General features: G+C 44.0%; 1 protein-coding gene across 2 annotated transcripts; it reads left to right on the forward strand.

Moving 5' to 3' along the window:
- Positions 8,910–13,857, forward strand: LOC8080671. Of its 2 annotated transcripts, none has more exons than XM_021464243.1 (8): positions 8,910–9,330; positions 10,370–10,457; positions 10,638–10,769; positions 10,874–11,692; positions 11,933–12,278; positions 13,000–13,081; positions 13,193–13,414; positions 13,599–13,857. In XM_021464243.1, exons 1-7 carry the CDS (start codon positions 9,151–9,153, stop codon positions 13,397–13,399), a joined length of 1,854 nt encoding a protein of 617 aa, XP_021319918.1. In that variant the 5' UTR covers positions 8,910–9,150; the 3' UTR covers positions 13,400–13,414; positions 13,599–13,857. The 2 variants fall into 2 exon arrangements, with proteins under 2 accessions (XP_021319918.1, XP_002444501.2); XM_002444456.2 differs by having other exon boundaries at positions 8,912–9,330; positions 10,629–10,769.

The raw sequence follows: 15,611 nt of genomic DNA on the forward strand, positions 1-15,611 counted from the left end.
GCACTAAGGAAATGGTACATCAGGTGCCAATAGACTTGGGTGGATATATATTTCCAACATCCATGATAGTGTTAAAAGATCCAAGTATAGATGTGATCTTGGGTATGAACTGGATGAGTCAGAGAGGTGCAGTTATAGACACCTTAAATAGAACTATCAGGGTCAACTTACCTAATAGTAAATCTCAACTTCTTATCCATCTTCCTACCCTTAAGAGAGCAGTTGAGCAAGTATGTGCTACCTCGGTTAAGGAAATCAAGGATATTCCAGTGGTCTGTGAGTTTCCTGATGTGTTTCCAGAAGATTTACCTGGTCTGCCACCGGATCGTGATGTGGAGTTTGAAATAGAGCTCAAGCCAGGGACAGCACCAATATCTAGAAGAGCTTATAGAATGCCACCAAAAGAGTTAGCAGAATTAAAAACTCAGTTGCAAGAATTGATGGATAAAGGTTTTATTCGACCTAGTTCATCACCCTGGGGTTGTTCGGCAATCTTTGTGAAGAAAAAGGACCATACCTTAAGGCTATGTGTAGACTATCGTCCTTTGAATGAGGTAACAATCAAGAATAAGTATCCTTTGCCCCGTATTGATCTTCTCTTTGATCAACTAACTGGTGCTAAGGTATTTTCAAAGATAGACTTGAGATCGGGGTATCATCAAATTAAGATCAAGCCAAAAGATGTTCCGAAAACAGCATTCACTACCAGATATGGTTTGTATGAATATCTGGTCATGTCTTTCGGTCTGACAAATGCCCCAGCACATTTTATGTATCTGATGAATTCAGTGTTTATGCCAGAGTTAGATAAGTTCGTGGTGGTATTCATTGATGACATTCTCATCTATTCCAAAACTAAAGAAGAGCATGAAGAGCATCTCAGGATAGTGTTGACTCGCCTGAGAGAACATCAGTTATATGCTAAGTTTAGCAAGTGTGAATTCTGGATAGATGAAGTCCAATTTTTGGGTCATGTTTTGTCAGCTGAAGGTGTTGCAGTAGATCCAAGCAAAGTTCAAGAAGTTCTTGACTGGAAGTCACCAACTTCAGTACATCAAGTTCGGAGTTTCTTAGGATTAGCAGGGTATTATCGCAGGTTTATCCCTGACTTCTCCAAGATCTCTAAACCAATGACAACACTGCTAAAGAATGATACCAAGTTTGTGTGGTCATCCGAGTGTGAAGAAGCTTTTCGGACCTTGAAAAAGTTGTTGACCACTGCACCAGTGCTAGCTCAACCTGATATTGAAAAATCTTTTGATGTGTATTGTGATGCTTCAGGCAAAGGCATTGGGTGTGTACTAATGCAAGAAGGCAGAGTCATTGCATATGCTTCACGACAACTTAAGCGTCATGAAGAACATTATCCAACACATGATCTAGAGTTGGCAGCTGTAGTCCATGCTCTAAAGATTTGGCGACACTATCTGTTGGGTAATACTTGTCACATATACACTGATCATAAGAGTTTGAAATACATCTTTACTCAGTCAGAGTTGAATATGCGTCAGAGGAGATGGTTAGAACTGATAAAAGATTATGATATTGAAGTACACTATCACCCAGGCAAGGCCAATGTAGTGGCAGATGCTCTCAGTCGAAAGGGTCATTGCAATTGTCTGGAAGTTAAGCCAATAAACCTTACCTTGTGTTATGAATTTGAGAAGTTAAGTCTTGAAATGATCCCACACGGAAGTCTTGCAAATATGACAGTTCAGTCATCTATCAAAGATCAGATTATTACAGCTCAGAGAGAAAATAAGGGTATGAGCTTTTTAAAAGAAAAGATCCAGTCTGAGCAAAATTCCAAGTTCAGAATAGATGAAGCTGGAGTGATTTGGTTCAAGGATCGTTTAGTAGTTTCAAAGGTCCCTGAACTCAGAAAACAAATTCTTGATGAAGCTCATGCAACAAGACTTTCAATCCATCCAGGCAGTAATAAGATGTATCATGATTTGAAACAAAGATTCTGGTGGACTAAGATGAAGCTTGAAATTGCTAGTTATGTGGCTAGATGCGATACTTGTCAAAAAGTAAAAGCAGTTCATCTTAGGTCTGCTGGAGAATTGCAACCATTGCCAATTCCATCCTGGAAATGGGATGACATTAGTATGGACTTCATAGTGGGTTTACCCAGAACCTCGAGAGGGTTTGATTCCATATGGGTCATTGTTGATCGTCTGACCAAATCAGCTCATTTCATTCCAGTAAGAAAGGATTATCGAGCTTCTGACTATGCTAAGATATACTTTAACAGAATTGTGAGTCTACATGGTGTTCCAAAGACTATTGTATCTGATAGAGGGACACAATTTGTGAATGCTTTCTGGAAGCATCTGCATAAGTCCTTGGGTACCAAACTTCTGCATAGTACAGCTTATCATCCACAGACTGGAGGTCAGACTGAAAGAGTTAATCAGATCTTAGAAGATATGTTAAGATCTTGTGTGCTCAGTTATTCAGAGAAGTGGCACGAATGTTTGCCTTTAGCAGAATTCTCTTATAATAATAGTTATCAAGAGAGCATTAAGATGGCACCATTCGAAGCTCTGTATGGCAGAAGGTGTAGGACACCTTTGAATTGGTCAGAACCTGGAGAACATAGTCTCTTCGGGGTTGACTTAGTCAAAGAAACCGAAGAAAAAGTCAGGCTCATTCGAGAGAACATGAAAGTAGCACAGTCCAGGCAAAAGAGTTATGCTGATAAGAGACGTCGATCTCTTAGCTTTGAGGTTGGTGATTATGTATACCTCAAAGTGTCACCTATGAAAGGAGTCACTCGTTTTGGAGTAAAAGGAAAGTTGGCACCTCGATATATAGGTCCATATCAAATCCTTGAAAGATGTGGGAAGGTGGCATATCGTCTAGATTTACCACCACAGTTGTTATCAGTTCACAATGTGTTCCATGTCTCTCAGTTAAAGAAATGTCTTAGAGTGCCTGATCATATCATTCATGTTGAAGAAATTGAGTTAAAGCCTGATCTGACATATTCAGAGTATCCTATCAAGATTCTGGATCAAAAAGATCGAGTCACTCGCAGAAGAACTATCAAATATTACAAGGTGCAATGGAATCAACATACCGAAGATGAAGCCACGTGGGAATCCGAAGAGTTTCTCTTGGGAAGTTTTCCTGAGTTTCTTTCTTCTGTCTTATCCTTGTAATCTGTAGTGTAATAATCTATCCCTGTTTTTGTAAAGGTTGGTTTTGGAAGTGCTTGACAAACTTCCTTTTCCATTAGTTAGACTTTAAGGTAAATCTCGGGACGAGATTTCTTTAAGGGGGAAAGAGCTGTAACACTCTCGTGTTAAGCGAATTAAAAATGGGACATGTCATCATGAGCATTGCATCAAAAATATGTTAAGCACACACTAATGCATTAACCTAAAATAAGTTTATTTTGGATAAATGTGTTTAGGAATTTGAGTGTGTTTATTTTATGTGTGGATGCTTGTTTTGGAGTTTAAAAACGTTGGGTGAGGGTTTTCCGAGAAGCTTAAAGGGGGGAAACCCTAGTTTCCAAAACCCTAGATTTGCCCCCTTTTGTGCAATTCAAAAACCAAGCAGAATTTGAAGTTGAGTTTAAAAGCAAAGTTGTAGATCTGGTCAAGATGTACAACTTTGGTGTTTTGAGTTTTTGAAGTTTCAAAACAAAATTCAAAGTAATTTTGAAAATACAGATTTCCGGAAAATGTCCCCTTTTCTAAATTGAATCTCCAATTAAAAATCTGTTTGGAATTTTGAAAAATGGTCAACATAAGAGTTGTAGAGCTTGAAAAGTTGAACAACTTTCATGTTGGAAGTTTTTCAAGTTGTTGTGTAAAATCAAAAGTAATTTCTGAAATTCTGTTTTGCCCCAATTCAAAAATTTGGAATTAAACTTGAATTTCAAACTGTTTGGCTCAAATTCATCCCTTTCCATTTCAAATCTGTCTTTGGTCATTAAAGATGTTTTGTAGCTCACAAAATTTTGCACAAGTTTCTTTTTGGTGAAAATTTGACTTCAGTTCAACTTTTGGTCGATTTTTGCAAAACCAGACAAAAAGGGGGGGATAAGCTTTGGTTCCTGTTCATGGCGGTGGACACCGGGTCTGGATCGGTGAATGCCAGCGCATGGCCACCGTTTTACCTCGTCCACGCGCGTGTTCACGTCCGTGACGATGTGGAGCAGCTGCTGGCAACCAGAGGCGCGACGTGCCCTTCTCTTCTGCGAGCACCGACTGCTTTTCCGCCACCGGAGCACCGAGGAGCAGTATCACGTCCTCATCCAAATTGGCCGTGCTCGATCCTCCTCGCATCAAATTGAGCCGTCCACGATGATCGCCACCTCCTTGCGAATCCAGAACACCACCAAGCTCGCCCCATAACCCTCTCAGTCGCCGGGACACCTCCATCCTCTCCAACTCCGATCAAGACCGCCGCCGTGGGTCTTTTCCCGTGGCCACGGTGTTCTGCTCGATATCATGCTTATCCAGCCGTTGTTTCAAGTTCTACTTGTGTTCTAGTAGCTCATGCGCTCTCTCTTTTGCTTTGGGCACGAACAGAATCGCCGGGACGAGCTCGCCGGAGCCGGAGCGCCCGCCCGATCGCACTGTCTTCGTCGCCAGCAACTTCAGCTGCTTCTCCCGCCGTGGTGAAGTGAGCATCGTGTTCCTTACACCACCTTGAACCTCCCTATGCCTTTCGTTTGCTCTCTACCGGGTCCTAGTGGCCGGCCGACCGTCGGCCATGGCGACCGCCCGCTCCTATCGTAGCCGGGGTGGTAGCAGTGCGGTAGAGCGTCCGCGAGTGGTACCAATGGAGTCGCGGAGTTGAGGCGGAGCCGATGCGCACGCGCGCGGAGGCCAAGAGCCTCGCTATCGGTCGCCGGAGTCGCGGCCGAGCCGCCGCGCGTGAACGGGACGGAGCTGACAGGTGGGGTATATCTGTCAGCGTCCTGCGTGAGGGAGAGGGCGCGGGCGCGCGCAGCGTGGATGCGGGCCGAGTTGGAATGGGCCGGCCTGCGGCCCAGTTTCCGGGTCATCCACTGTGCAGTTCTTTTTCTTTTTCTTTTTGTGCAGTTTATGATATATGTTTGAATTTGTGTAGTAAATTTTGTGCTAATCCAAAAAATTTTGAGAATTTTTGTATGGCTTCCTTAAAATGAGTAGAACACATGAAAAATATTAGGTTCTATTTTCTGATAGTTTGCATGTGTATTTAAATTGCCTTTGTTTATTAATGAATAAACCTTCCATGATTTTTAGTAAATTATGGGTATATCCAAAAATCATGAAATTTAATATGTGAGCTTGTGTTAATGTTATTTAGCTTCATGATTAATTTCAGCTCTGTTTGATAAAATATGCTCTGTCTATTAATAAAGTTATTTAAAATGCTTATAAAAGAAATAGAAATAATTAATCCCTTTAGGGTTTGGGTGATATTTTGGATTGTTTGACAACCATGGTCACTTAGCATGATATGCTCCCTGGTTATGGTTTATTTTCATATAAATAATCTTTATGGTATAATAGATTCACAGTTTTGCTTAATAAAAATCATAAAGTTTGTTTAGTAGCGAGTTATGCTTTGATAACTAGATTAATGAGTTTCTTTACCATGAAGGTAAAGTGTACTCAAGATAGTCATGTTTATTGTTGTCATCCAAGAACATGTAACCTGTCTTTATCATGCCATGAGTATATCATAATCATGCATATGCATTTTTACGTATAGAATACGCTCCGGAAGAATCTGATCCTCAGTGGATTTCTTCCGAGTTTGTGGATCCTTCGGGTGTTGTTGAATTGCCGAACGTCTCCTCCGACCAAGGCAAGCCCCGGACATTAAACCCTATCCTTGTATTTTCATAAAGTTATTTATATCACTTGAGTTAATATGATGCATTAGGTGAATACGAGTTGAGTGAATCCTATTTGCTGCATTATCTACCTTGATGATTTCAATATCTACCTTGGTACTTGCTTTATGAAAATGTTTAGTATGCTTAGCCCCGCTTATTAGATAAGTTTTTTTAAATGCAAGAGTTTGAAGGGTTGTTGTGGAATACTCTTCTAGTTAATGATGTTCAAATTGAGACCGGTCGGTGGACTTGCTTTAAGAATGGAGTCTTAAAGTAGTGTTTCCAACTGTGTCGATTAAGGACCGTACCGTTGATTGGCCTGTTGTGATTGAGACCTTTGAGTACAGCCCACATGCGGCGGTAAGCCTTACCTATAGCTATTCCGATACTTGAGAACGGCTAACCGCGTACTGGGAGTGGAAAGATGGCGAGAGTAGCGTGTACCCACCTTACGGATCTGAGATGACCGGGAAACATCTAGATTGGCTGTAGGATGGTGGTGTACTGTACTCTCGGGTGACGCTGGACCCGTTCTTGTATGGGAGGATCTATAGAAAAGGTTGACATATGCAAGATTAAGTTCTACATATGTCGTGTGGTACTGAATCCCCAGCTGGGTTTAATCGATTCGAATCGCCGTGTTTCCTCGGATATGGAGCCTCAATCCTCGTACCATCATCGTAGTAATAAGTGAATCTTTGGTATAAGAAAGAGATGAGTTGTTTATGCAAGTTGGATAATGATCTTGGCTAGTTATAAGTGATAATCTTGAGTTAAAACTTGAAAGTAGGCTTTAATCTTAGTAAGCTTTTATGCAAAAGAAATACTTGATCTTGTGAAAGCTTTACCTTGAATCCCCATAGCCTGCATACTTGAGTCTTCACCTCTTTTATAGTCGGTTAAGTCTTGTTGAGTACTTTCGTACTCAGGGTTTTATTAACCCATGTTGCAGGTGAATCTCTTGATTATCTTTTCGATGGTCATGGTTACTTTACTCTTGTTGAGGAAAGTGACGATGAGGTTTCTGATGTGTGACCTTGGGCAAGTAAAAGTCGTTGTGTGAATCTATGGTTTATGTAATAATAAAGTTCCGAAGCCTTTATGTATCAAATACTTATGGTTTGTAAACTATGAACTTAAGTTTCAAACTATGTTATGTAACCTTTCCGCTTTTACTCTGATTTCTCTTATCTATGAAATGTTGTAATACTGTGATGCTTGATGAGGGAATTCCTGAAAAGAATGTTACGTGGATGATTCGGGTTTCCCGAGGACACCCGACAGACTTCTTGAGTCATTTGGAACTCGTGCACGTCGATCAGAAGTCTTTGGGACAATGATGTGTGCATGTGGGCCACTTAATTCAGGAGGTTCTGCCACATGCGCCGCAAGATTCGATGTGACGGGGAATCTTGTAAGGGTTTGTTTAGATCCAAAAACTTTTTGGATTTTGACATTCGTTTTTATTTGACAAACATTATCCAATCATGAAGCAACTAGGCTTAAAAGATTCGTCTCGTGATTTACAGTTAAATTGTGCAATTAGTTATCTTTTTTATCTATATTTAATGTTTCATGCATGTGCCGTAAGATTCGATGTGATAGGGAATCTTGTAAAGTTTTGAGTTTTTGGGTATATCTAAACAAACAAGGCCTAAGTCCTCTGAGGTCCATATTTACTACCAGCTGTCTGCCTACGGATCGACCTCGTGCTAGTATGTACGTAGAGGAGGATCCATGTATAGAGCATTGATAGGAGCGGCGCACCGGTAGCGCGCGGGTGGCGCACGGCCTACGCCGCCTCTAGCCAGCTACGGTGCACATGACGATTTCAATGGCGACGTGTACACACGACCTGACTGAGACTGATCGATGTACCACACCACACACGCGCCCGCTCGCCTCGTGCTGCTGCTGCTGCTGCATGCGAAGAGTAGAGAGTACTACTCTGACTGTAGGTACACTTTACCCGCCGCCGCCGAGGGCATGAGGCCGTGAACCGCCGCGCGACACGGCACGGCGGCAGGCATGCACGGGTCTCCGACGGTGCGGTGCGGCGGCGGCGGCCCCGTGTGGCCTGGCCTTCCCTTCCCTTCCCTTGCCGGCTCGCGCACGCAACCGCCGGGCCGTACTGGCACTGCTGTTGAAGCTAGGTTCCGTTTGGCACCTTTCTCGTTAATCTTGCCTATTTTTGTCATCAATCTGGGCAAAGATCCCCTTTCTATGCGCATAAGCGCTTTCTTACCAAACCACGATCGCGCCGTATAGGTGATCTGTCCCGCAACCAATTTATGTGACCAGATGATGGCCCCGTTTTTTTTTTTTTTAACGACCGGCAAACTTTAATCTCTTAACTCTATTTTGTCTATAATTGGACATTAATGGCTAAATAAAACAAAAAAAAAATACTTTACCAAACGGCAACGGCGAAAGACGTGACAGGACACCGAGATTCGCTAGGTGTCGATGCCACCTGTGATCGCGCGCGCGCGCGCGCCCCGCCGCCCTGTCCGCCCCCGATGTCGTCGGCCCTCTGAGAAAACGGACGACCCCCACCTGTCACCCGACGACGGCACGTACGTACGCTAACGCTGCCACGCCCACGCTCCTGGGGCTGGGCGCGCGCGCGCACGTAGCACAAATGGCTGGTTGGTGGCTGGCTGGTGAGGCAGGCACCGTCCGCCCGGCCGTGCTCTCCGTGCACTCACTCTAGTGAGCAAGAGGCCAAGAGCAAGGTCAGCCGCTCGGGTCAGCTGCCCAACCTTGCGTGCCACCGCTGAACTCTCAACGCCCGCCACCAGAGCAGAGCTGGATCCTTCAGAATCTCGGATGGGATCGGTGGTCCGGCTTTCACCGCCGCACCGTGAAAAAGTACGGCGGCGCAATCACTGCGGTAGGCTAGCTAAGCTGCACTGCAGGCCAGGTAAGCGCGGCGCGAACTTCAGCGTGACGCAGTTATTACTAGACCCCCCACGTTGGCATGGCATCCACCTCGAGATGCCCGTACCTACTGCGACTCTCTCTGCTACTGCTCTACTGGTGCCTGTCTAGCTAGTAGTGTCTACTGGGCGTGGGCGTGGCCACCGCGGGGGATCAGGATGATGGATCGTGGTCGTGGCGGGATGGATTTATTTCCCTCCCACCTCGCCTCTGCTATTAAAACGCCACCCCACCTCCGCACCCGCCATTTTTAATACCTCGCGCGCTGCTCGCTGCCGCCCTGCCGTGCCGTGCTGTCTCCGCTCTAGCTCAGTGCAGTGCTGCGGCCGGCTGCTGTCGTCGTCTCCGGGGCACGGAGAGAGATGCGGGTTGGCGATGGTGGTGAGATTGGGGCGGGGCTCCGCGGCGGCGGGGGAGCGGTGGTGAGGAGGAGGAGGAGGAGGAGGTGCGGGGCCGTGGTGGAGGACGGGGAGGCGAGCGGGTGGTCGGCGAGCTCGACCAGCCGCGGGAGCAGCGCGCGCGGATCCTCCGGCGGCGACTCGGTCAGCCCGTCGTGTCCTCTCTCTTTTCCCTGCGACTGCTTGTGCTTGGTTTCTTTTGCTCGCGTTCGTTGCCGTTACTCCCGTTGCCGTGCACGGCACCGCAGTCCACACCTCCACTACCATACCATCAATGGTGGTGCAAGTGCCAAACTTTTGATGGAGACGCGGAGGCAGACGCGCTTGGTTTTGGTTGATTGTTTCCCCCTTCCCTTGAGCATTTCTTGATAAAAGATAGCTTAGGACGAACCAGGCGTGAGTCGCGTGACCACTGATCAGATAGCAGAAACGCATCATTTTTTTTTTCTCTAGCTCGTCTCCCCCTGAAATGCGAGATATATGGGGATCGATTTTGGGTGATTACTGATTAGCGATGAACTGATGACACTACTGTATGTTGATGCATGTGAAGTGGTGCCACACGGATCTAGCTAGTCAACGAAACCGTACGCCTAGATGCCAGTGCTAGGGACAAGAAGCAATCAAGCAACAGAGTTAAGATAAGATACTGTCCACCTATAGACTTTGTATACGTAGAATATACAACACGCACGGTCTCTGTCTCTCTCGTAAGGCCTTATGTAGAATATACAACACGCACGGTCTCTGCCCCTCAGCTGGTAAGGCCTTGTTTAGTCCGCCAAAAATTTTTTACTTTAACTATCGTAGCACTTTTGTTTATATTTAATAATTATTATTTAATTATATACTAACTAGGCTCAAAAAAATCATCTTACAAATTACAGATAAACTGTGCAATTAGTTTTTTTTTTATTTATATTTAATGCTCAATGTATAGTTTTCTTTTTTATTTATATTTAATGCTCAAAAATTCCATATGACATGACGAAGAATCTTTAAAAAAAAAAGAACGCCTAAACCCCATCGCCATAAACAAACATATGGGTAAACCCTGGCATTATGGGAGGGTCCTTGATTTTCGCTTTTCTTTTTGATCGATCGCCTGTTTGCATGTGCAGCTTCTTTGGAATGGTAAGGTTGTGTTACTTTTTTTTTATCTGAAAGAGAACTGTCGGTGCAGCCTTTAACCAGGTTCGTGCGCCGGGGTGGTCGACTGGGGACGGATCCGGAGCGGGACGAGACGACGCTCACTTCCTCATCCTCCTACGGTGAGCACTGAGCGGAGCACCATGTGGTCAACAAAAAGCTCACTGCTTGCACAGTTGTACTCTTACACTGCTTCATTGTCTTGCCTGTACACCACTGTTGCTGCTTCTTTGTTGCTCGTTAATGCACGGCTTCGCAGCCATTAAACCTGATGGACTTTGCGCCTCCTGAAGCTTCTGCAGGTTCCACGGAGCCACAGGAGGAGGACGACGATGCCGCATTAGAAGCGGCCAAGGACAAGAGGTGGGCACATGCACGAGCACGACCCCAAGGGCAGCAGACCAAGAATGCAGCAGTCCCCTGTTTCACTGGCGGTAATACATACTACCATGATTATTGTTCTTTTACCTGCCCATTGCCCACTGGTAGGTAGCTGATCATGAGCCTTAATCTGCTATGCCCACAACCTGTTTGACAGAACGCCAAGACCAGCAACGGCATCGGTTGGGAGCTGTTCTTTTCCAAGGCAGCAGGAAGGACAGGGCGCATCAGCGCCCGGCCTCGCTTGATTTTGGCTCCCCTGGTGTTGCCAGATCATCAACGCATTCTCCAGGGTTCCCGGTCACTGGTGTGGTCGGGGTGATGAACAAGGGGTTGGGCATATCAAATTCATCACACGGTAGGCCAGACGTGATGTCTAGTCCAGGGACACCGAGCTACAATCGGCGTGGGATGACGACAGGTGTTGGCTATCAGCAGGGTTCGAATTCTGAAAGAGCGATCCCGCCTTCGGCCGGCCATAGATGGCATCCGGGAAGCAGCATGGTGTTGCCTTATAGCAGTGGGAGGACACTGCCGTCGAAATGGGAGGATGCAGAGAGGTGGATCTTCAGTCCTAACCCCAATAATAATGCACTTGGGAGGTCAGTCCCGCAACTCTGGCGGCCGAAATCCAAAAGTGGTCCTCTTGGACCTCCTGGTAGATTTGGTGGAGCGTACTCTTGTGTTTCATCATCGACTCAGTTCCTTGACAATGGTAGAGTTGGAAGTCTCGCTGTGAATGCACCTTACTTGTCTGGGGTCTTGCTACCTGAGCATGCTTGTGGGGGTGTTATGGACTGGGGAAGGGATCTAAGTGGAGTATCGGGTGACGATAGCAGCAATGGCCGAGGAGGCAGGTCTGCTCAAATGAATGGTCGGCATCCTGCTATGCGGTCTGCCAGGGTTTCTCAGCAACCTGGTAGTGCAGTCGAGTCATATCAGTCATTGCCTACTACTTCACTGGAATCTATACAAGGTAAATGCCCCTATGTTGTTAACAACCGTGTAATATTTATATTCTCTCTTTATGTTTTGTTTAGTACCAGATTTCTGTTGAGAGATGTAGATGACACAAACTTGGTAGCTGAATTTCCATATTTAACTTCAAGGTTTAGACAAATTAAATGTTGCTGGACATCTTGGTCCTATTATTCAGCAAAACAATGCTTTGGACCTTATTGCTTACGCTCAAACCTTTTGATTTTCTTTTGTGCAGATGGCGTAATTGAAAGCATAAAAGACTCTGCCACTAGCAGTGCCCCCATAATTGTGAGGAAGGATGTGGCAACACAAACAAGCCCTGATATTAGCAGGTCATCTTCTCCCAGCATGAGGGCTTCCTTCTCCCGTTCACTATCGGCACAAGAAGTCAAAGAGCTGGAGAGTTGTTTCTCTAAGCTTGAGGTCAGGGATGTGCAAGTGGATGATCGAGTTACTCTGACTAGGTGGTCCAAGAAACATGTCACCCGAGGCTCTGACAAGAATGCACCAAATATTATTGAATGGAAGAAAAAGACTGTGGATTCTAAATCTTCATCAGAAACTGCAAAGTTAATATCAAAGTAAGAGGCTGCTATTGTTGAACCTTTTCAGATAAATTAGTTGTTTGGCTTGCTCGATCCATACATACTACTATTCCTATGCACCATATTTTTGTATCAAACTAACTAATTAGATGTTTACTTCACAAAATCATGCAAGAAATTCTTTGATTGTGTCTTCTAATTTGCTGCTCTACCTCAAGTGTCATTTACAAAATGAATTTTAATATTACAATGGGATAACTTTGTAAAGTTGTTGCATCACTTTTTATGTATAGCTTTGGCCTTTGGGAAATGTGTTTGATATTAGATCTAAAATTTTTTACTGATTTAAGCAAAAGGATGAGGGCTAGTGCCTCTTCACACTAATACAATGGTGCCTGAAATTTCTTTATAAGACTTTCGAAAGAAGACTTTCTAAAGTTGATAACTGCTAGGAGCAAAAGTTACATGGCTAGTGTTAGAACATAGTTTATGTAGGAATGTAGCTGCCTTTGTCTACTGTTACACCTTCATCCTTCCTACTTCCTACTTTGAAGTGCCGTATGATTAACTTGTTATGCTGGTATAGAGACTAATTATCGCCTCTGTTACCTATTCTGTATTTGCAACTCTGCAAGTAGTTCGTATCTTTGGTGGATGGTCAGTTATCTAATATAGGTATTGGAGAAGCTAATGTAGTTGTAACACATTTACCTTGTTTTGTCAAACACTGATGGATGCACTTGCTGTTTACATGAAGGATTAACGGAGAGGAAGCAAAAATGACTGCATGGGAGAATATGCAAAAAACTGAAGCAGAAGCAGCCATACAAAAGCTTGTGGTATGCTTGTTTCTCCATTCTGGATGAACTCTTTTTTTTCTTTTTCACACTTTATTCCAGTTTCCTTGCTGCTAGGAGGTTTGATATCATCTCGTGCTTGTTGTTCATCAGATAAAAATTGAAAAGAAAAGGCCATACTCGCTGGAGAGGATTTTCAACACCCTCAGGTCTGGCTCTTGGAAAACACAGGTGGTACACAGTACATCAACCATAAAACAGGATCAGCATATTTCCAGGACTATCAAAACGGCACCACACCTCAGCAAGAACGGTCAAATGAGTTCATTGAGTGGCTGCTTCACATGTCATGCTTTCTAGAGATGTAGCTCCAGGGTAAAGTTTGTTGAATTTCCATTTTCTCTTTCTACATCACAAATCCTATTCCTGAAAATAGTTCATTTTGAACATGTAGATAGACCTACTTTGTACTCAGTTAGGAACATTTTGGTAATAGAAGGATATATTTCTGTGTGTACATTGGTCCATGCACGCTTAACATTAGTTTCCTTGTTTTCAGGCACTATTGTTACTTTCAAGTGTAGAGCAAAAACCAGATCCTTGTCAGTAAGGAAGTAGGGCCTGAATCCTCCCCCCCCCCCCCCCCCTTCCAATGGTTAATCTAGTCATATTCTGGATTGTCCTTTATTTTTTATTTGCTAAGGGGAACATAAGAAAGTATATGTAGAAGCAAAAGGAGAGGAGCTATTGTTACCATATTTGTGATTATTGTTACCACCACATAATAATAATAATAAAAGCTTTCCTTTGATCTGCTACTATTCCACTGCATTGTTGTTAGTTATTACAGAAACTATCACAGAATTCAAGAATCTTTTAACGTTTGTGTGTGTTCCGGTAAGAGCAAGTATTATGGTGGGCTGTAAGCTGCCTAAATGCTGATGTGGAGGAGAGAAGGGAGGAGAGAGAGGAGAAGCAGGCTGTAAGCTTACAGCCAGCTTAGACACAAGAACCAAGAAATTTTGTGAGAGAGATAAGTGTGTCATGTATTAATAGTGAATAGGTAACTATTGTATGGCATTACTACAGAAATATATAATCGTGGCGGGCAAAACAGGTTAACCGTGGCGGGCGAAGCAACCGCCACGGATGAAAGGCCACGGTTAATTGTTGCCTTAACCGTGGCGGTTGTCCAACCGCTACGATTAATATGTTAACTGAGGCGGCCGCTGTTAGAAAACCGCTTTGGTTAATTGTTTTAACGGAGGCGGCTGTTATAAGGCAACCGCTTTCGTTAACATTTTAACCGAGACGGTTTCTTTAAAATGCCCGTCTCCTTTAATTAATTAACAGAGGCGGTTTTTGTAACTTGCCCGCCTCCTTTAAGTGTATCCAGAGTAAAAAAAACCTCATTTCAGTTTATTTTCAAATTTGAATCCAAAATTTGTTAGGTTGAAACATATACAAAGCAAAATACATATGTATAAAGGATGACCACATTGAATCCGAAATTTGCTAGATTGAAACATATACACAGCAAAAGACATAAGGATAAGCACATATATTACATCCATATATGTTATCTTTATCATTCCACGGTCCATGCATGTCACAAACTATGTTCATATTACATCAATGTACATAATGTTCATAAAAAACACATCTAAAATAATATTCACTCAAAAATATCCGGCAACCTATAGTCGTTCATATCTAAGCAACCTATAGTCGTTCATATCTAAGCCGCTGGTTCTCCAGTTGCGTAGCTTCTCAAACCTCTCTTCTGTCGCTAGCTCGCTCCCGATATAAAAGAACTGCCCGTCAACATGACAACATTGATCCGTGACAAACTTACAAATGTCAGCTACTGTTTGTGTGATGTTTCTTCGATCAATTGTTTCTTTTTCCCACCAACTTTAGGATTTCTGCAGCTGCCTCCAGCTATTGTTGAATTTTCCGCAAGCCCTAAGGTACTCACAAGCATAGTACCCACACAGAACTGAGCCTTCGGGTTGCTTAGCACACTGCATGCATGCATGATGACGAGTTACCTCTGCTCATCATCATCACCGCCACCGTCTTCAAACAGATCATGGAGGCCCACCGATGCAGATGGTTGTCGTCCCCCATCATTCACCGTTGACGAGTTACCTCCGCCAGATGCACCTGTCACACTTGGATCTGCTTCTTCACCGTGATACTTCCAGATGGTGTAGTCCTTGACGAAGCCATGCCGGATCAAGTGAGACTGCACCACGTTATCTTCCTATACAAGGTTGTTCTTACAACTATTGCACGGACAAATGATGCGCTCTCGGCCCAAAGACACACGGTGCTTTTTCGCAGCGGCAACAAACTTTCTCACATGTCCTAGAAAAACTAAATCGTTACTGACCCTCGATATCTTATACATCCACTCTTCCCTATCCATAGCTGCGACCACCTAGCACACACAAAGGGTGAAAAACAAATAAAGATATATGAAAACATGTGAGTAGCCCTCAATCTAGTTTTATTTCTCTCCTCCATTTGGATCTAGATCTAAAACATTTGGATCTAGATCTAGATCTAG

Source organism: Sorghum bicolor, chromosome 7 (genome assembly GCF_000003195.3).
Source record: "Sorghum bicolor cultivar BTx623 chromosome 7, Sorghum_bicolor_NCBIv3, whole genome shotgun sequence".
NCBI lineage: Eukaryota > Viridiplantae > Streptophyta > Magnoliopsida > Poales > Poaceae > Sorghum > Sorghum bicolor.